General features: G+C 56.1%; 1 protein-coding gene across 7 annotated transcripts; it reads right to left on the bottom strand.

The window, feature by feature from the left end:
- Positions 1-73: 73 nt before the first annotated feature.
- On the bottom strand, positions 74-20,206 carry U2AF2 (U2 small nuclear RNA auxiliary factor 2). Of its 7 annotated transcripts, none has more exons than XM_074024830.1 (13): positions 20,082-20,206; positions 16,288-16,405; positions 15,924-16,059; positions 15,042-15,086; positions 14,644-14,747; positions 14,129-14,280; positions 12,724-12,840; positions 11,310-11,448; positions 6,765-6,844; positions 6,561-6,683; positions 6,177-6,275; positions 5,673-5,921; positions 74-846 (listed from the first exon to the last, which is right to left on the bottom strand). In XM_074024830.1, exons 5-13 carry the CDS (start codon positions 14,663-14,665, stop codon positions 712-714), a joined length of 1,116 nt encoding a protein of 371 aa, XP_073880931.1. In that variant the 5' UTR covers positions 14,666-14,747; positions 15,042-15,086; positions 15,924-16,059; positions 16,288-16,405; positions 20,082-20,206; the 3' UTR covers positions 74-711. The 7 variants fall into 7 exon arrangements, with proteins under 7 accessions (XP_073880931.1, XP_073880932.1, XP_005590482.1 ...); XM_074024831.1 differs by having other exon boundaries at positions 6,189-6,275; XM_005590425.4 differs by lacking the exon at positions 16,288-16,405.
- Between the last annotated feature and the right edge of the window lie 963 nt (positions 20,207-21,169).

Genomic DNA, 21,169 nt, shown 5'->3' with positions numbered 1-21,169 from the left:
TTTGCAAGGGAACCGCCACCCGAGCCCAGAACCGAGGAAGAGGGTCGGACACACTGGACACACAGCCGCTCGATAAAGTAAAATACAACAAAATGTTTAATGAGCAAATTCGTCTTAGCAAATATGAAACTGCCACAGAGAGTAGGAGAGGGGCAGGGGCCACGGGGCTGGGCGCAGGTCGGGGGAGACTAAAGAGGAAAAATCAACTACGTAAGAAACCCAGGAGGGGACCAGAGAGGACCACAGGCCGAAGGAACAGAGCTGTGGTCCTGGGAAGGGAGAGGGCAGGGCACTGAGGGCCGGACAACAAAATTCAGAATAGTTTGGCCATAAAATATAAACACGCTATGTTCCTACCGTGGGGAAGGGGAGGAGAAAGGGGGTCTAAGGGAGGAGAGGCTGTTTTGGGAGGGGCTGGGGTCCTACCCCGCCCTGCTGTGCACCCTGTCCCCATCCCAACCCCTTCCCTCTGTGTCTGTGTGGGTGCGTGTTGTCTGTGTGGGCTGTGTGCGCACTTCCCCAGTCCCCTCCCTGCCCTAACCCCCCAACCCCCGCCCCCCACCCTTAATTGCTGCCATTCCAGTTGCTGCCGGCTGTCGTGTGTCTGCGGCTGTCACTCCTCTGCCCATCGTCTTCAGAGGGGGATAAGGGGGGGGCGGGAGTGGGGAGAAGCCCCCAGCCAGCCCTGCCCCCACCCTCCCCCAGCCGCCTCTACCAGAAGTCCCGGCGGTGATAAGAGTCGGGGTCACAGTATTTTGTGACAACCACTCTGTTGGCGAACTTGCGGCCCGTCAGGCCCTGCATGGCTTTCTGGCAGTCAAACACAGAGGTGAACTCCACAAAGATCTGTGGGGAAAGGAGAGGCAGGTTTGTGAACAAGGCTCAAGCCTAGCAGCCAGCCAGCCAGCACCCACCCAACCCCGGAACTGAAGGCAGAAGGGACAGGGAGGAGGGGGCTTCGCCACAGGCGTCAGAAAGGAACCCTTAGTGCAGGTTCGGTGAAGTTTACCCAAACATCCTCCAGGATCAAAAAAAAAAAAAGCAAAGACACACCATAGGCATGGAGGAGGAGAAAGAACAGAGAGACACGCTGGCGAGTCAGCAGAGCCATAGAGGGCAGGCCTAGACGAGCTCACCGTGGGGAGGGGTCCCTTGCGCTAAGCGTCTACTCCACACGAGCCACCATGGTGGGCGCTCCCAGAACCACCCCAACAGCCATGTTCTCCCAACAATAAATGGGCTAAGGGAAGCTCAGAAATTAGGATTCAAACTCAGGTTGACTAAAATTTAAAAACTTGAATCTTGATCTCTTCCAGCTTCTAACCTTACTTAAACCAATTTAGAGGAAAATGGAGGGAGGGAAGAATACAATGAGCCTACATGAACACTGAAAATCCTATACAGCAGATGAACTTCTTTTTTTTTTTTTTTTTTTTTTGAGACGGAGTCTCTCTGTGTCTTCCAGGCTGGAGTGCAGTGGCCGGATCTCAGCTCACTGCAAGCTCCGCCTCCCGGGTTTACGCCATTCTCCTGCCTCAGCCTCCCAAGTAGCTGGGACTACAGGCGCCCGCCACCGCGCCTGGCTAGTTTTTTGTATTTTTAGTAGAGACGGGGTTTCACCATGTTAACCAGGATAGTCTCGATCTCCTGACCTCGTGATCCACCCGCCTCGGCCTCCCAAAGTACTGGGATTACAGGCTTGAGCCACCGCGCCCGGCCAAACTTATTTCTTCAACAAATAAAAGAGCTTGCAAAAAAAAAAAAAAAAAAAAAAGGTGGGGAGAGAGGTACAAAGGATAAATTATAGAAACTTTTGTTACCAAATTCAAGGTAGGGACCTTGATCTGGATCCTTACTGAAACAAACTATAAAAAATATTCTTGGCTGGGCACAGTGGCTCACGCCTGTAATCCCAGTACTTTGAGAGGCTGAGGCAGGGGGATCACCTGAGGTCAACAATTCAAGACCAGCCTGGCCAACATGGCGAAACCCCATCTCTACCGAAAATAAAAAAATTAGCCGGGCATGATGGGGGGTGCCTGTCCCAGCTACTACTCTTTAACCCGGGAGATGGAGGATGCAGTGAGCCAAGATTGTGCCACTGCACTCCAGCTTGGGCAACAGAGTGAGACTCCATATCAAAAAAAGAAGAAAAATTCTTGGCCGGGCACGCTGGCTCACGTCTGTAATCCCAGCACTTTGAGAGACCAAGACCAGTGGATCACGAGGTCAGCAGATCGAGACCATCCTGGCTAACACAGTGAAACCCCATCTCTACTGAAAATACAAAAAAAAAAAAAAGCCGGGCGTGGTGGCGGTTGCCTGTAGTCCCAGCTACTCCGGAGGCTGAGGCAGCAGAATGGCGTGAACCCAGGAGGCGGAGCTTGCAGTGAGTCAGAGATCGCGCCACTGCACTCCAGCCTGGGCTACAGAGCGAGGCTCCGTCTCAAAAAATAAAATAAAAAAATTCTTGAGACAGAAAAATTTGAACATGGAATAGGCACTAAAGAATTTTGCTAATCTAATCATGCTATTGTGGTTTTGTTAAAAGAACAATTTTTTAAGGTTATCTGCTTAGAGCAATGGTTGTCAAATGGAGGAGGGGTTGTCCCCAGGGAACACGGAGCAATGTTTGGAGATGCTTTTGGGTGTCTCAAAGCGGGGAGCAGTGCTCCTGCATCTGGTGGGTGGAGGGTGGGGATACATCTCAATATCCTACAACGCACAGCGCAGGCCCCCCCAGAGAAGTTATCTGACCCAAATGTTAGTTGAGAAATTACAGAAACATACTTAATGATCTCAGATGAAATATCTCTGATATGCTTTAAAATCAGCAAAGAAAAAAGAGGAGGGGGGAGAAATAAGCTGAATATGAAAACTAAGAATGACAAAATATTGGTAACTTGAAGCCAGATGAAGGAACACCAAAATATTAGCACATATACTATGATAAACACTCATCACTATCATAGTCTCTACTTTCAGGTACATTTGAAAAGACATGTAACAAAAAATTTAAGAAGAAAACAGGAATACAATGCAGTAATTTCTTTTTTTTCTGAGACCGAGTCTTGCTCTGTCACCCAGGCTGGGAGTGCAGTGGCGCAATCTTGGCTCACTGCAACCTCCGCCTCCCGGGTTCAAGTAATTCTCCTGCCTCAGCCTCCTGAGTAGCTGGGATTACAGGCATGCGCCACCACACCTGGCTAATTTTTGTATTTTTTTTTAGCAGAGACGGGGTTTCACCACATTGGCCAGGCTTGTCTCCAACTCCTGACCTCATGATCCGCCTGTCTCAGCCTCCCAAAGTGCTGGGATTACAGGCGTGAGCCACCGCGCTCGGCCAATGCAATAAATTTAATATGTAAAACAGGTCAGCTGATCCCAAAGGCCAGGGTCTCTCCATTCCTTCTCTTCTTCCCACAAATGTTTCCTCAGCCCCTGCTTGAGCCAAGCTCCAGCCCAACACCAGAGAGCAGCCCTGACATACCAGCTCAAGGGACGGGGACTCTGGAGGGCATGGGCAGGAGCTGCAGTGAGAGGAGATGCTGCCGGCCTTCCCCTTGCCCTTCTCTAAGATGCTCCTTCCACCTCTCCAGCTGCCCCCCCAACCCTACTCTCCCACTCCGCCATCCCGACCCTGCTCTCCCACTCCGCCATCCCGACCCTGCTCTCCCACTCCGCCATCCCAACCCTGCTCTCCCACTCCGCCATCCCGACCCTGCTCTCCCACTCCGCCATCCCAACCCTACTCTCCCACTCCGCCATCCCGACCCTGCTCTCCCACTCCGCCATCCCGACCCTGCTCTCCCACTCCGCCATCCCGACCCTGCTCTCCCACTCCGCCATCCCGACCCTGCTCTCCCACTCCGCCATCCCGACCCTGCTCTCCCACTCCGCCATCCCGAGGTCCCAAGCGGGACCCTGACACCTGAGTTCCATCAGCCCTCATGCTGGGAGCACAGACCTGTCCAGCTAATTCATCCTCGACATCTCTACTGGGTGTCTCAGAAATCCAAAGCCAGCTAGCCGCCCCACCCCCGGCTCACCCCCACAACCTGCTTGTCACCCCTGCGTCTCACCTACCGTCCCCACCATCAGAGCTGCTACTGAGCAGCCCATAGGCCTCCCCCGCACACAAACACACCGATCACCAAAGTCTGGACACTTCCCAGGCACAAGTCTCCCTCAAATCCTTCAACTCTCCATCCCCTGCTGCTACTTTAAATCAGATTACCATCTTTCACCCAGTTTATCATGGGACACCTCCCCACCGTTCATCTTCCCAACTGCAGCCATAATCACCTCAAAAATGCCAGCACCACAGCACTGTTTTCTCTTTGAAAAGCCCACCACTCCAGGGGAAAGCCGAGCTGCTTCCACGACAAGGCCCCCCTGCCCAATCTGGCCCTGCACAGCCAGCCTTGGTCCTGACAAACCTGGCTGTGGCATCACTTCGGCAGCACCAAACCTGCCAGCCCCCAGCAAGGCCTCCTGTCCACAGCACCCTCTCTGCCCTCCTGCTCATCCCCATTCTGCCCTGCAGGGCTAAGCAGGGGAGGCAGAGCCCAGGGAAGCACCTGCTGTGCCTCCGCGCCCACCCCTAACCTCACCATGTGGGGCCATTTCCATCTGCCAGGCGTGACCACACTGGAGGCCTCTCAGTATTGCTTCCCTCCCATCTGGCTCAAAATAACCGGTCATTCTAAGACCCATGCAGCCCTCCAAGGCCTGCCACTCAGCCCGGGCCCCACCACCTCGCTCGCTCACCTGCTCACTGCCACCTCTTAACCTTGACCACCCTGAATGAACAGCACACCCAGGAATGCCGCCCCTGCCCCGAATCAACACAGCATGCATGTCCTCTAACAGCTGCATCCCCAGGACCTCTGCTGCACAGGACAGGAGGGACCTCTGTTCACTACTGAACCCTCAGCATCATCGTACCAGGCTCTGATGTAGACACTGAGGGCTCAGTAGTGAACAGAGGTCCCTCCAAGCCTGGTACGGTGGGAATTCCACACATACGCCGAACAAGGGGATCAAAGAGCAGGTCACACGCCCTCACCACCACCGTCTCACAAGGCAGACAAGGTGAGTTGGTTACACCTGTCACGGTGCTGGAGGTGACAGGACTTAGTGAGCTCTGAAATCAGACTCCGAGAACCTGAAACCTGCCAGTGTGAGCCACCCCAGCTGTGCCTGTCTCCTCCCACAATGGAGCTCAGGAGCTACTTAGAGGGCTCAGGGTGAGTGCAAACACAGCTTCAGCAGAGTGCCTGACATAGCAGACACCAGCAGGTGTCTTGGGACTGTTCCCAGCACTCTTCCCCACTCCACAGACCAGACAAAACCATTTGCACAAGCAAGGCCATATAAGAAGGGGGAGCAGGGCCAAGTTCTAAAGCAATACAGAGCTGCATTCCCCAACTACTGTCTCGCCTGCAGGCCTCAGACCGTCACCAACATCTCCTATGGCCAGGCCTGAGGGCAGCACTCAGTGATGGCACACACCTATATGCATGCTCAGCGAAGGGAGAGGGAGACTGAGGAGAGGAGAGGGACAGGGAAGAGAGGGAGAAAGGAGGAAAGAGAGAGAGAAGGGAGGAAAGAGAGGGCGAGAAGAGGAAGGGGGAGAGGGTGAGAAAGCTCTGAGCCCAGGGCCTCCTGACCTTTCCGCAGCCGGGCACCTCGACACCGTCCACAGGCCGGGGGATCTCGATGGACTTGACAAGCCCATACTTGCTGCACTCGTCCCGCACGTCCTCCACGATCTCCTCGTACTCCTCGTCGTCCAGCAGCTCCTCCGGCAGCACCATGTTCATGAGGCACAGGACCTCAGTCGGGTGGCCGCCCATCTGCACCTGGGAGCTCATCAGGCCCGGCACTTGCAGGGTCACTGGCGTCTGATTGATGGTGCTCTGTGGGGCCAGGGGAGGCAGGGGCGTCACAGGGGGCCCAGACCCAGTCTCCCTCTGCTCAAGCCTATGCCCCTCAGATGCCCACCCAGGGAAAAGGCCATCTCTTACACTTAAACACCTAAAGCTCCACTCCCCAACACTGCACTGAACGCCCCCCAACTGCCTTCCCATGAAAGCTGGGAGAAAGATCAGAAAGCTTGTCCCTAGCCAGCCCTCCCACCCCCGGGTCCCTCGAGCCAATGGAAGATGACGTGCCGGGGGGCTCACCAGCGTGGCATTCTTGGCTCCCACACTCGCCCTCTGGACCAGCAGCTTCTTATCCCCCAGCTGCATACCGTTCAGCCCCGCAATGGCCTGCGTTTGGAGGACGAGGGGTAGGGGTACGGGAGAGGTGGGTCAGGGACGGGGAGCCCAACACCTACCCCCAAGCCGGGGCATTGGTGGGGGAAGAGGGGAAGGCAAAGGGGATTAAGAGCCTGGAAAAAGCCAACACCACGGGACAAGGACAAGCCCACACGCAGGGCACTGCCTCAGGTTGGCCGCCTCCCGCCCCGTCCCGAGGAGGGGACACCACGGCTTGGCAACAGACGCAAGGCAGGGAAGGACAGACGCGGCAGCGGCCAGGGGCCAGGGACTCACCTGATCCGTGACGTTGATGTCCACGTACTCACAGAAGGCGTAGCCCTTGGAGAGCCCCGTGGCACTGTCCTTGACCAGGTTGAAGGCCTTGAGGGGCCCAAAGGATGTCAGCAGCTCTTTGACCTGCAGCGGCCGAGAGTCTATCAGGGCTGGGCTGAGATGGGGCCGGGGGGGCACGGGACTGGAGGGAGGCACGGAGGTTACCTGGTCATCGTTCAGGTAGTTGGGTAAGCCCCCGATGAACAGCTTGTGGGCAGAGTCAGGGACCACAGTGGACACAACCCCTATGGGCAGAGGAGAGAAGAACTTCAATTCCAGTACCAGGTTATCTTCTCAAACACCTGGACAGCCTATGGCAAGCTCCTCCATCGCCAAAAAGAACACTTCCTGCCTGATCTGACGAGGGAGGGGCCGCCACATGCCCATCCCACCCCAGCCTGATTTGACGAGGGAGGGTCCTGGGCAGTGGCACAGAGGCTCCCTGGGGAGAACGCACCTTGTCTCCCAAATCTGCCCAGCCTCAAGGGAACCTCAAACTAGAACATCCTCCAGAACGCTCCGAAGGCACAAAGTTCACACCCACATCTGCCACCTGCTGCTGTGGAATGCTGGCAGCTCACCTGGGCTCGGGACCTACTGCTGAGTCCCAACACACTCCACCCCTTCTCTGACAGCCACCCAGGCAAGGCTCCCATTAAAGCTTATCCCCGGCCGGGCATGGGGGGCTCACGCCTATAATCTCAGCACTCTGGGAGGCCAAGGCGGGTGGATCACAAGGTCAAGAGATAAGACCATCCTGGCCAACATGGTGAAACCCCATCTCTACTAGAAACACAAAAATTACCTGGGCGTAGTGGTGGGACCCTGTAATCCCAGCTACTCGGGAGGCTGAGGCAGGAGAATCGCTTGAACCCAGGAGGCGGAGGCTGCAGTGAGCTGAGATCACTCCACTGCACTCCAGCCTGGGCAACAGAGCAAGACTCCGTCTCAAAAAAAAAAAAAGCTCAGTTCCTCCCTTCACACCCTGCCAGAACAACAGGTGCCACTGCAGGGGCGCCCCTGCCCTCATGGGTGGCATGACACGACGAGGAGCCGAGGCTGCTCAGGTGCCACTGCAGGGGCGCCCCTGCCCTCACGGGTGGCAAGGCACAATGAGGAGCTGAGGCTGCTCAGCAAGTCTCAGAGCAGCATCCGCAGCATTAGCCGCTCTGATCTCACTGGGAACTCGGGGCTGACTGTGGGATGCAGGATCCAATGTCTTCGAGGGCTGACATACCAGGGTGGGGGCTTATCAGCTGAATTGATTGGCCCTTGATCCTGCCCTAGCCGCTGAACTCTGGACTCACAGACAAGTGCCTGCTGGTGGGATGATTCACAGGCTCTGCCAATGTATCCTGACGCCGTCCTGTCAGATACCAGCTATGCCAGGACCCGGTAACCAACCAGCCTGACTCCCAAGTTCAAAGCCTAGGCCATGTGGCCTCCCCTTCCTCTGCAGCCCCCACACCAGGTGTGAGTGGCCCCATCCCACCTCCATCCTGATGCTGGAAAGGAACAGGTAAGACAAGACATGGGAAGGACCCTCAGAAGCTGAGCCGCTGTGCCCATGGGAAGAGGGAGACGCCCCCACGCACCCTCTCCTACCTGCTCAAGCCCCTTCAGCCCATGATGACGCCGCCACCAGAGAACTGGAAGCACCAACCCAGCCGGCTCCAAACACCAGACTGGGGCCCCGAAGACCCCAGGAGACCGGTCTCCTATGCTACAGCGACAAGTAGCAGCAGCCCGGGAGCAGGAACACACACCAAGCACTCACCCCAAGGGCCAGGCATCCTGTCAGACTTTCAAGTCTCCTACTGCAATGCTGTTACAGCACAGAAGGCAGTAACTGAGGCACAGAGCACAGCCACAGAGGCAGGACAAAGACAGCCTCCAGAGCCCACACTCAGCTGTGACTCTCCACAGGCAGCACGGCAGGCTGCAGGCTGTGCCTGGGTCACACTGGAAGCTCGGCCTCGAGCCCGGGCTCTACACGTCTCACTTGAGCAACACAGGGCCAAGGGTGCAAGAGTTGGGCTCTCTGGGTACATGGCTCCTTGAGTTCAAGTCATGTTTGTACCGTATGAGGCTCCAAGGGCCTCAGTGTCTTCATCTGTAGAATGGGAAGAATACTGGCGTCTGTCGTGCGAGCCACGTGTGTGAGAACAGCTCGGGCCAAGTGCTGATTCAATAGAGGACGTGAAAACAGGCATGGCCGTCACCGTGGCCCGGGCATCTGTGAGACTCAATGCCCACAACAGGGCTAGCCCAGCCCAGACACACACTGTGAGCACTGTCAGTGGGGTCAGCCGCTGTTACATGACAACTACTTCAAAGGAATCTTCTCGGAGCCTCAAGTTCCTACACTCATCACTGAGGAGGACGAGCCCTACTTGGCAAGGATGTTGCAAGAGTCGGGCGGGGAAACAGGGCCCCATACCTCTTCAGCGGCTGCATCTATCAAGCATCACACCTGGAGCAAAGATGGTATGGGGAAGACCCAGCAGGGATTCCCACTGTCCTAAAGCTCTTTCTCATCTGTAAGATGGAGGAATGTCCCCTCCCATGGTGACCAGGCCATCTCGGCCCAGGGGACGCCTGAAAGGAGCTCGGCAGCCACTGCTATCACTGGGTCGCCCTCAGCTCAGCCCCTGCCAGAGCACCCCATCACCTTCAGAAGAGTCAAGCCCCTCAGCCCGGTAAGAGAAACAACCTTAGATCCATAACCCACCGTTCCTATTCCCCAAGGCCCACCACGTCCCTACCCCGGAAGCAGGCACTGCACGACGAGGCTAGCTGTGCCGCAACCAATCTTTACTTACAAAAAAACAGGCAGTGGCCGGGCGCAGTGGCTCACGCCTGTAATCCCAACACTTTGGGAGGCTGAGGCGGGTGGATCACAAAGTCAGGAGTTCAAGACCAGCCTGGCCAACATGGTGAAACCCCGTCTCTACTAAAAACACAAAAAATTAGCAGGCATGGTGGTACATGCCTATAATCCCAGCTACTCGGGAGGCTGAGGCAGGAGAATCGCTTGAACCTGGAAGGCGGAGGTTGCAGTGAGCTGAGATCGCACCACTGCATTCCCGCCAGGGCAACAGAGCAAGACTCCGTCTCAAAACAAACAAACAAACAGGCAGTGGGTCAAAGTTGGCCTCTCAATCGTAACTTGCCATCCCTGTATCGTAGGAATGTCATCCGTGGAGTGCACTTAGGACGGTGCCCGACACACAGTAAGCACCAGCAAGTGGCGGGCCACTCACAGGATTTAAAATGAACGAAAACACAGTGGAGTCACCAGGAAGAGATGTGGGGAAGAGATTCTGTAGCTTGATCGGGGAAACGCACCCATATGTAAAAAGTCCATTCAGATTGGAGCATGTCAACATACATCACAGGCTCTAAAAGGTTAGCTGAATTTACCAAAAGTCATGGTGGAAAAGCACTGGGCTGAGCGCCGCGGCTCCTGCCTGTAATACCAACACTTTGGGAGGCTGAGGTGAGTGGATCACCTGAAGTCAGGCGTTCGAGACCAACCTGATCAACATGGTGAAAACCCACCTCTACTAAGAGTACAAAAATTAGCCGAGCATGGTGGCAGGTGCCTGTAATCCCAGCTGCTCGGGAGGCTGAGGCAGGAGAATTGCTTGAACCCTGGAGGCGGAGCTTGCACTGAGACGAGATGGTGCCACTGCACTCCAGCCTGGGCAACAGAGTGAGACTCCGTCTCAAAAAACAACAGCAACAACAACAAGAAAAGCACTGGAGGCCAGTGAGGGACCCAGCCCAAGTTCTGCCTGACACAGATGTGCCTCCATCTGGGGCCCCACATTGCCTCCCTGAAGAGCTGACTCGGTTTCTAAAGGGCTCCTCCAACAGTGAGTATTGGCCAGCAGAACCCCACCTCCTCCACGTCCCAGGAGACACGGCCACACCCTGACAGGGCATCAGACAAATCCTCACTCAAATCCATTCATCAACTACAAGGGTCAGCAAACTATAGCCTGTGGGCTGACAGGGCCCATCACCTGGTTTTGTACGCCCTGCAAGCTTTCTAAAGGGAGACCATCCTGTGGCCTGTGAATAGCACAGGAAAGCCCAATCTCAGCAGCCATGCGTGTTGAGGTGTGCCGGCACACAGCCAGGCCCATGCACGCAGACACCGTCTGGCTGATTTCACACAGTGAGATAGTCTGCCAACCCCTGATTTGCTGTTACCTACCAATTAGAGACGATATTAAACACAGCTATGGGGAATGGCCCAGAACACAAGATTCAAGGCAAACATGGGAAACAAAAAACAAGTGAACACCCAGGTGCCAGACCCCACAGCAGGAACTTTGCTGCCAACTGTCGACGCACGCCAGCCCCGACGGGCACACACCGAGCCCTCCAAGGTCCCAGAGCAGGCACCAGGTCCCGACCACAAGCCCCTCACTTCCCCCAGCACCTTTGGTCTGATCCTGGCTCTGCCACGTACAAGCTGTGTGTCCCCAAGCAGGTCACAGCTCCCTCTCCCGGCCCTAAGCACTTTCTCTAACAGCAGGAGAGCACCCCACTCACACAGACTGAGGGGAAGCAGGGAAAAGGCACCTATGGTCCACAGTACTTACATGACTTCCTAAGCCACTCCAGCTGGGCTGAAGGGAAGGACGGGCCATGGGAACAGGACTGGGGAGGAAGAGGACCCTTAATGGATCCCCCACTCACCAGGCACATAGACGGAGGGGTTCTCTGACATGCCAGGAAGCGGCTGGTAGTCATGAGGCCTGCGGATCTTTAGTGACTGGCCCTGGAAGATGATGCCGTCAAAGGCCATGGCCTGGGTAGTCTCGTCCACTGAGCGGAACTGAATGAAAGAGAAAGGTGTGGTGAGGGTGGCGGCCAGTGACTGATACAGGCCCTAGTGTTCCAGGATTGGGATTTCCTCTTTCCTTTCACTCATGTGAACAAATATGACATGCCAGGCCCCAGGCTGGGCATTGGGAGGACAACAGACACGCATGTCCCTGCTGCCAGGAGCTCACACTCGACCGTGAAAGACACCAGGCACCCAACACCAACACAGAGGCACACACACAACTGCAGGCTGTGACGACGCAGAAGAGGGACAAAATGCTGAAAAAGGATGTCACGGGGAAGCCTAGTTGAATGGGGAGATGACAATACTGGAGTATTTCTGGTGAGGGGACATTTCAGCCCACATCCGGAGCAGCGCAACGGAAAGTGGACTGCAGTGAGGCAAGTACAAAGTGAGAGGGAGTGCTCAGAAACCTCTAGAGCAAGCCAACACTGCCAATGCCTTCACAGTACTTCACCAGTTATCAGTCCAAGAGTCGAAAATCAAAAACCAAGGCCCTTTCCCAACGGTTGACAAACACTGACACAGAAGACTAGTTAGGAACATCAGTCAGCTGGGGTAACGGAAGACTAGTTAGGAACATCAGTCAGCTGGGGTAACGGAAGACTAGTTAGGAACATCAGTCAGCTGGGGTAACGGAAGACTAGTTAGGAACATCAGTCAGCTGGGGTAACGGAAGACTAGTTAGGAACATCAGTCAGCTGGGGTAACGGAAGACTAGTTAGGAACATCAGTCAGCTGGGGTAACGGAAGACTAGTTAGGAACATCAGTCAGCTGGGGTAACGGAAGACTAGTTAGGAACATCAGTCAGCTGGGGTAACGGAAGACTAGTTAGGAACATCAGTTAGCTGAGGTAACGGAAGACTAGTTAGGAACATCAGTCAGCTGGGGTAACGGAAGACTAGTTAGGAACATCAGTCAGCTGGGGTGAAGAACTCTAGCCAAGCACGCAGGAGCATGGTACGACTGGGAAGGTCAGCATGGCCAGAGTGCAGAGGACTGGGCCGGAATGGTCTGGAAAAGGCCAAAAAGGTCGGCAGAGGCCAAACAGGCCTCTCGGGTCACACAGAAAGCAAAGGTAAGGCAGAAAGTAGGATCAGATCTGCAGAGCCATTACAGGGCTCACTTCAGCGACCAGGTGGAGAATGGGCTGCAGAGGGCCCAGTGGAAACAGCGCAGGGCAGCTCCACACACCTGCGGCCTGGGGGATGGGCCCTCACATCACACACGTTTCCTTGACCCCACGCACTCCCCCAGCTCACCTCCAAAAAGGCAAAATTCTTGTCCTGGTTAATCTGCACAGCCAACACCGGGTTGCCAGGGGCCTGGGTCAGCCCCCCCAGGCGCATCTGGGCATTGAAGAAATCCATCATGGCCTCCTGCAGAGGGAATAGGAGACAAGGGGGGGGCGGGGGAAGGGAGGTGGAGAGAGGAGGGGAAGGGTGAGAGAGGGAGACACAGAGGGGTTTGGGGGTAAGGGGAGAGGGATGAGGGGAGGGAGGAGGGGGGGAAGGAACAGTGGAATATGGGTGGGGGTGTAGAAGTCAATAGTAGGAACAGAAGCAAGAGAGAAAATGGGGAGGAAGCAGTAGCAAGAAGACGGCCAAGGGCAGGCGATGGACAGGCGTTGGGGGACAGCCATAGGGGTCCCAAAAAATCAGGGGAAAGGAGAAGATTGTTCAAGAAAAAGCAGAGAGAATGGTGACAACACAAAATGAAGAAAAACATGAAACAGAGGAGATGAAGAGACAGGGCACACAGGGAACGGACACCCGGTGGAGACAGAGAGAAAAGTGGCAGGAAAGTAGAAAGGAAGCGGCAGGCAGGGGCAGAGACGAGCAAAGGACAGAAAAGGAAAGCAGGACAGAGATGAGCGAGGAGGACGAGGTCAAGAGTGCAGGGGTGGGAGAGGAGGAGTGTAGGGAGGAGGGGCAGGGACGGGAGGGGAGGAGAAAAGAGTGATGTGGAGGAATCTGGCCCTGGAGTCCGGGGGCTGGTTTATCAAATGTAGCAAAGTGCAGGTTGAGAAAGTCAGAATGGACCTTACTTGCCTTCGACGATGGTAGCAAACTTTTTGTTGCTACGAGGGATCTCAGCCCCACAATATTTCACTTTAAAGAGAAATGGAAACAACTCTTTGATCTCGGGATTCTCAGGGGGTGCCACAGGAAGGGGTTGGGGAGAGGGGAGAGGGAAAAGGAGTGGTGGGGAAGGGGGAGGTCAGGGGCGATCAAAAATAAAAGAACAGCGACCATGGGAGGGACGTGGGGGAGAGGATGGGGGACAGGCGGCAGAGAAGGAGAGGCGTGTCAGAAAAAAACTGAGGGGCAGCGTGCGTCTGTGTGTGTGTGTGTGTGTGTCCAAGTCTCCCTCTCTGTCTCTCTCCGACACGTAGGTACAACACGTGGGTACATTATGTGTGTGCTTGATCCCTGGGTTGCTGGAGGAGGTTGGGGGGAGGGGAGACGGGAGAGGGAAGAGGAGGGAGGGAGGGCCACCCCCAGCCCGGCCCCTGGCTGGCTCAACTCCATCGGTCCGTCTGGGAGGGGGCCGGGGGGGCTTGCAGGAGCAGAGTCTGACCCGTGCAGGTTGGGGAAAGGGAATGGAGGGAAGGGGAGGAATGGGGTAGGGGACAAGGGAGAGGGGAGGGCAGGGGGAGGGCAGTACCTCAGTGATGCCAAAGGGGATGTTGCCCACGTAGAGGCGCCGGGCTTGTCTAGTCATCTGGCTCCCAACCACGGGCACCGGCGTTGGGGTCACAGCCAGACCGTCAGGGGTCATGGTGGGGAGAAGAGCAGTGGCTGGAATCTGACCCGCAGCTTCAAAGGGGGTAAAAGCAGGATAAAACCCCATCAGGGGAGTGTTCAGTGACCTCCCCCCACCACACGCTGGGAGTTCCCCTCCTCGGCAAAAAGCTCCTACAGGCTCTCGGCCCTAGCACCTTCCAGAATCCTCTTTCCACCTCGGGACCCCCACCCTGTAACTGCTACTCCTAAGAAGCCTCACTTCCTAATGGCGTCCAGAGGGAGGCCTCAAAAGCACAGAGACCAGACCTCCCAAGGGTGTGCAACCCTCCACCTGTGTCCTCGACCCCCTCCACGCACACACGCAGGGGAATGACTGACGGAGAATCCCAGCCCCTGCACCCTCTCGCTCTGGGAGCAGCCCGGTCAGGGCCCTACCTTGCATGGCCTTGTACTGCATTGGGGTGATGTGCTCAAAGCCCGGAGGTGGCACGTCCCAGTATTTACGGACCTTCTTCTTCTTCTCATGGCGGGGGGAACGACTGGGGGAGGTGGGAGGGGAGAGCGGGGCAGGGCAACCTCAGTCTGACTAACAGGGGGCCTGCAAGCCCCCTCCCAGGCACCCTTTCACCCTCCCCCCAACCATGTAAGCTCCACTCTCTCCAGGGAAGGAGAGGGTCTGGGGCAGGGCCTGGGGGAGGGGTGCTGGTTTCAAGGTAAGTGGACTCTTCCCAGTGCTTGGGCCAGGGCTGGAAACGGGCGGGACAGGGTGCACGGGCGTGAGGAAGGTGAAGGGAGTGGACATCAGGGAGGAAGGGGCAGGAAGAGAAGCTCACATCAGTCCACCGTGCTCCTCTTTAGCGCCTCTGGTCAAAGGTTTGCTGGGGGGTGGGAGGGAAAGGTATGGGGAGGGGTGACTGGGGACCCTCGTCTTCCCCACATGCCACACCCCCCCAAGGGCACTGAGCCCCAGGGCGGGAGCAGGGCCGAGGTGAACAAGCAGCAAGCAGGCCCCCCTCGGCCCTGCTATTTCCCCCCAAACACTCCCAACCCCCAGGAAAGAGGAAGTGAGGAAAGGAGAAAGGGGCCAGGGGCCAGGGGCCAAGAAGGACCGGTCTCTAGCTGGAGAAACTGAGCTGGGAGGAGGCAGGAGGACTTCCGCCTATCCTGCCCTTCCTCACCTAAGGGGGCAGAGAACAGAGAGGGAAGCCTAGAAGGGAAGAGGCGGTGGAAACCAACACCCCTGGGCCAGAAAGTAAGCCCAGGCTGTGGATACTGCCTCAGTCCCAAGAGCTCCCTTCTCCTGGGAGGCAGGGAAGAAAGAAACTGGAGGCAGAGACCAACCCCCTCGAAGAGAGTCCCACAGAGAGCCACAGAGAGTCGAAAAGAAGGAACAGGCCCTCAGAGTCAGAGACAGAGAACAGCCCCTTGTGAAGGAAAACACAGAATCAATTCCCAGGCTCCAGATAAAGAACCTACTGCCCCCAGCAACCCACCAGCAACCACCAAGAGAAAATGAAAGAAACCCCAGAAAGAGGGGAAAAAAATCGGAATTCAAGACAGACCAAGCAGTAGATCCCTCCCCCAGATGCATACGAAGAACAAACGAGCCACACAGGGCCCGGGCCCAGACAGACACGCACAGGCCACCCACAGGACGGCCAACACCAACCCCCCGACTCCCAGGCTGCCCCAGGAGGATCCCTGAGTCCTAGTACCTTCGTCGCCGCCTGTCCCGGGAGGCGCTCCGCTGGTCCCGGTTGCGCCGGTCACGGCTCCGGCTCCGGCGTTTGCGGTCCCGGCTTCGAGAGCGGCTGTGGCTGCGCTTCCTATGCCGGTTCTCCTTGTCCCTCTCTGGGCAAGGGTGAGAGGAGGGGCAAGGGATGAGCGGAGTAAGGCTGCGGACCCAGCCCACCCTGCGCGCTGGTGGCTATGTCCCCAGCCCCAGGGAGGCCACCCCCAAAGGGAAGGGATCCAATGGAGGAAGGGAATTAACAGGCCTCCTGGGTCCACAAGCGAGTCCAGGGACCACGAGGGGACCAGGGGGACGGGGCCTGGAAATGCCCCCGGGGTGTGAGATACCTGAGGATGCTCAGGAGGAGCTGGGAGCCAGAGAAGACAGAGGAGGCTGGCTCCTGGTCCCCTCGAGGGCTGAGGGGCCTGACCCCAGGGTCGTCCCTGAGAGGGGCAGGGCTAGAGGCTGGGGAATCAAGAGACCCAATGATGTTTTCCTGAAGGGACCCAGCGACCCCTCAGGAAAGACCTCTGCAACCAGCTGGCACCCACAGCCCCACCATCAGGCCTGGGGGTCAGGTGCCAGGCAGGATCTGATGTCCCCAGGAAGCAGGGAAACTCAACCCATCCCTTCCCAAGCCAGTGAATAATGCAGAAGCAAGCACCCTTCCCCAGGGGAAGGGAAGGGCCTCAGAGAATCCGCAGACTGAAGGGGAAAGAGGCCCTCCTCTCCTTCAGCAGGACAGGGGAGGAGCTTGCCCCATCCAGACTTGAATCCCAAACCACTTGATTCTCCCGGCCTCACTCCCTTCAAAGCCAAGCGCTGGAGAGGCTGTACTGTAGGGTAGGGGCATGCATCTCTGCCAGCCTCCAGCCGGCTCCCTCAACCCTGCATTTGCCTGACGTAGCCACTAGAAACAGAGCCTTGCTGCTAAAACCACAGAGACCTCTGCTCTCACCAGACCCTTCAACCCCTGAAGAAGGACGACCGGCCCTTTAAGATGGAGAATAAAGCATGAGCATTGAGGGTGTTCATGAGCACCGCCATACCATTTCCTTAATTCAAAGACACCCAGATTTCTCAACTAGCCACGAAGCACTCACACAAAAAAGATGCACACGTTAAGGTGCTCATGTTAACACGCATCTCCTGGAGTGATCATCCCTGGGGACAAGAGGAGGAAAAGGCACTGAGGGAGGATGTTAAACTTTAGCCTCACCCACAGCGTTTTGTCTTATGTTTTTGTGATGCAATTTGAATGTTTGGAAAAGCATCACAATTCCAAAACCACCAACACTCAGAAAAATATGCACCCAGAAGGGAAAAAAACAGAAACAAATACTGAGATGCTTCTGTACTAAATAGCTTTGTTTGTTCTTAATCCTCACTACTGTTTCGGAAAAACGCTGCGGGGGGCTGACCTAATGGGTAGAAAACTAAGGTTCAGAGAGATCACAGTTGCCCAAGGCCAGACAGCTAGGAAATGGTGATACCAGAACGTAAACACTAAAACATCAGTGAGTTAGGCACCAAGTCATACTCTTGAATGTGGATCAGGCAGAACACTCAAGTCTGGCTAGAACCACTAATGACAATATAATTGTCCCCTCGAAGGCCAAAAACCCCAAAATCAAAAACTGAAATTGGGAGGAACAATTGGCAGGACAGGCCAGCAGTGCAGAGCAGCAGGGTAAGCACGCAGGCACGGCACTGGGCACAACTCCACGCCTGTAAGATGGACAGGCTGTGAGCCCCAAGAGCCCTTCCTGCTGCTAAGGCTCTGAAACAGGCAAGCAGGCAGAGAGGAAGCCACGCAGAGAAAGCAATGACGCCCGTTGGGTGCCTGGGACACAGACAAGGAAATTCCCTATCGACACAGGTAGCAGAGGAAGGGACTGAAGCAGAAGCCGACAGGTACAGAGGCTGATGCGTCCTCCACAAAGACCCACAGGCAGAGTGACACGTGGGCAGAGCTTCCCCTATGACAAGAACCCTCTCCCACACACTGATGCTGGACAGGTAAAAACCAAGAGAGCTTCATTTGCTCAAAACACTGTATTGTGGTCATCTTATGGGAGCAGCTCCGGCAACCCAGGAGCCGTGCCAGGTCTCAGGGAGGGCCCTATCAGCACCAAGGGGGAAACCCCGGGAGAACCAGTGAAGCACCATCTGAGAGCCTCAAAGAACGGCCCGATCAGCTCCACTTGGTGGCCCAGCAGAGTGGAACCTGGCCTTGCAGCCAGCCAGAGCTCAGAATCAGTACCTGCTTTTCTGCTTACCAACAAAAACCATGCAAAAACAACTTAACCTTTAAGACTTGGTTTTTTCTCTGTAAACGAGGGTCACATCTACTCCACTCAGGTGTTGTGTGACAGAATGACATTTGGAAAGCACCTTTTCCTGCCCTTTCCCAACTGTGACACAATCTCTGTGAGTGGAAGACCCTCCTCTTTAAGCATGGAATTTTACAATTGCAAATATCGCTTACTGCACACCTAGTGTACACCAAGCCACATGCCACACACTTTACGTTACCCCATTTAATCTCAGCTCTGCCTCTGACTAGCTGAGCCCTGAGAAAGTTTTTAATTTTTCTGAGCCCTCAGTTTCCTCCCCAGTAGAGGTGGAAATCATTTTGACCTCACAGGGCTGTTACAAGGATCCCCTAAATAAAATCACGCTAAGAGTTTAGCGAAGAGCCTGGCACACATAAGCGCTCAGAGTTTAACTACACCTATCGTTACTATAATCCTTACTAATCTTCTCAAAACCGAGTGAGAAAAAATAATAATCAGTCTACAAATAGGAAAAAAAAAGAAAGATAAACGTATTAAAAGTAGTTACTAACCAACAAAGCAAGTATCTAAATCCCTGATGTGCTCAACTCCAAAGCCTATGCTCTTGAACAGTCCATCACCTAAGACAGAGTCAGACCCTCAGTAAACGTTATTTCTTCCCCAGGGCACTGTTTCCTAATACAGCCCCTGGGTTCAAAGGAAAATTCCTTAGCCCTCATTTCGTCCTCCGAACGACCTAGGATCATGGGCAGCTGAAGCCTCAAAAGAAATGAAACAAGTCCCCAACCTTCCCTAGTCCTGTGTTTCTTCACTCTCAAACTGAAACATGGAACAACTCTCCCACTTCTAATATTCTCGGAATCCCTAAGATCAGCAGGGCCCCACGCTTTTTGTTCTCACCCATCACATTCTCGATACCCTGAAAGGAACCTGCCTCCCACCTTCCCCGTTAAGTGAAGAGTTTAGCGCAGTGGGCCAGATCCCTCTTCCTCCCTCAGAACCTGTTTCCTTATCTCTACATCGAGATCTGAGGCTGAGTATTATCAGGTGCCCCGAGTTTGGGATCCTACATGATTTGCGGTTTGTCTCAAACACTCCATATCGCGATTCTCGGGACCGCCAAAAGTTCCGCATATGCAGGATGTGTGCGTGCCGACACTCAAAGAATGCAGATGCTTCAGGGAACATGCGCCCAACACGTTAATATGAGGCGCCCCACTACCAACAGACGGGGCAGAAACCACCTGGCAGAAGAGGTCGCAGCAAATCAGCAAAAAGGAAAAGGGGTATGAGACGGGCTCGTGGCCTCCAAGAGTCCCCCGAAACAGCTCTGTCCTCATCCACGTGAAGGAGGGAAAGGGGGGCCCCCCCGAGTCCTCACAACCGCCATTTTGGAAACAAAGGGGGCGTGGAGACGCGGCCGTGGGCCCGACCGGAAGCGGAAGTGCCAAGGCAGCGGGAGAAAAAGAACGGATTACGGGGCCTAACATAATCTCCTTTTCAGAGAATACAAAAAGATTTTAAAAAACAAAAGTTCACGTCGAGGTACCTGGCGCACTCGCGCCGCGTCCCCCGAGCCACCTCCGGCAGGACCACGTGGGGCACGGGGACAGCCGCCGTGCGCATGCGTCATGGGCCCGCGCCCTGCCGCCCCCTTCCCCTCGCCTAGCGCGCGGCCGAACGCTGGGGATGTCACGTGAACGAGGCGCGCGCCACGGAACCGGGGTTGGGGGGGGTCGCACGGCCGTGAGAGGTGGGGGGAAGCGAGGGAGAAAATGGCGGGGGGGCAAAGAGCGACGCGAGGAGCCGCCCACACCTCCGCCCCGCGACCCCGGCGCCCTCACCTTGTTTATTCTCGTTGAGCTGCCGCTCGAACTCGTCGAAGTCCGACATGCTGAGGCGGCCGCGTAGGGCCCTGTGCAGCTCTCGCCTCGCCTTGCCGCCCGCTCCGGCCGCTTCGGCTACTTCCGCCGCTGGCTTCGGCTACTTCCGGCCGCCGCCGGCGCTTCGCCACCTCCTACCTAATCAAGCCTCCGGCAGCCCTCCCCACCCGCCCGGGCTCCGCCCCCTCACCCGCCCGCCCGCCCGCGAGCTTGCCCCTCCCCCCGAGCCTGGCTCCGAAGCGCGTCGGCTATTTCCGGACACTGGACGAAGGAGACGCAGATGGCAGCTGCGACTGCTTCCGAAAACACCCGAAGGTAGGGTTTCGCCGACTTCCCAGGTTTCCGTAACTTTTCCAAAATTATCTCCTCAACGTTCGGAGGTTTCCGTGTGTCCTCGTGTTCCACTGCGCCCAGCCCCCTCTGCGAGTTCGGGTTCTTCCGACAATTCAATCCGTCCCAGTCTTTGGCTGCTTCCACGGATTTCCTCCGATCTTCTCCGCCGGCCCTGTCCAAGCAATCGGCCACTTCCGACAATCCTAACCGTCCCGGCCTTCGGCTCTTTCCGGAGATTTCCGGAGCTCGCCCTCGGGCCCCTCCTGGGATTAAGCTCGAGTCCAAGTTTCGGCTCTTTCCGGAGATGCCACTTGCTCACTCCGCAGATCAGAGAACTTCGGCTCCTTCCGCCACCGCTTCGTGAAGGCCTCACTCTCCGGGGACAGCTTCGGCTTTTTTCGTGGGTGCTTCGGCTCCTTCCGGCTTCGGGAACGGAAAAGGGAGGGAGGACGGAGGCGAGGTGGGTCAGGGGAAGGGATACAGAGAAGGAGACGAGGTACCGGTTCTCAGCACCTGGCTCTCCGGGTGGGGAAAGTGAAAGAAAAAAAGGACCGGCCTCGCGGAGGGCCTGAGAAGGTTGCGCGAGACAAAAGCAGCAAGAGGGGTGAACGGTGCGCGCGACCGCTGCGGAGGTTGCCAGCGCGGCTTTTTGCGCCTGCGCAGGGTGGAAGCGGCGGGTGAGGGGGAAACAGGCTTCTGCGCCTGCGTAAGTGTCT

Source organism: Macaca fascicularis, chromosome 19 (genome assembly GCF_037993035.2).
Source record: "Macaca fascicularis isolate 582-1 chromosome 19, T2T-MFA8v1.1".
Taxonomy (NCBI): domain Eukaryota; kingdom Metazoa; phylum Chordata; class Mammalia; order Primates; family Cercopithecidae; genus Macaca; species Macaca fascicularis.
This window is presented reverse-complemented; position numbering and strand designations above follow the sequence as displayed.

Bases quoted from the DNA above. Each gene is read 5' to 3' on its own strand.
- U2AF2 (XM_074024829.1), bottom strand. From the start codon at position 20,130: ATGTCGGACTTCGACGAGTTCGAGCGGCAGCTCAACGAGAATAAACAA. The intron at 15,087-15,923 runs GTACTAGGACTC...CCCACCCCCCAG, and splicing joins CGGGACAGGCGGCGACGAAG to CAAACCTTTGACCAGAGGCG. The intron at 11,449-12,723 runs GTGAGCTGGGGG...TCTTTCATTCAG, and splicing joins AGAATTTTGCCTTTTTGGAG to TTCCGCTCAGTGGACGAGAC.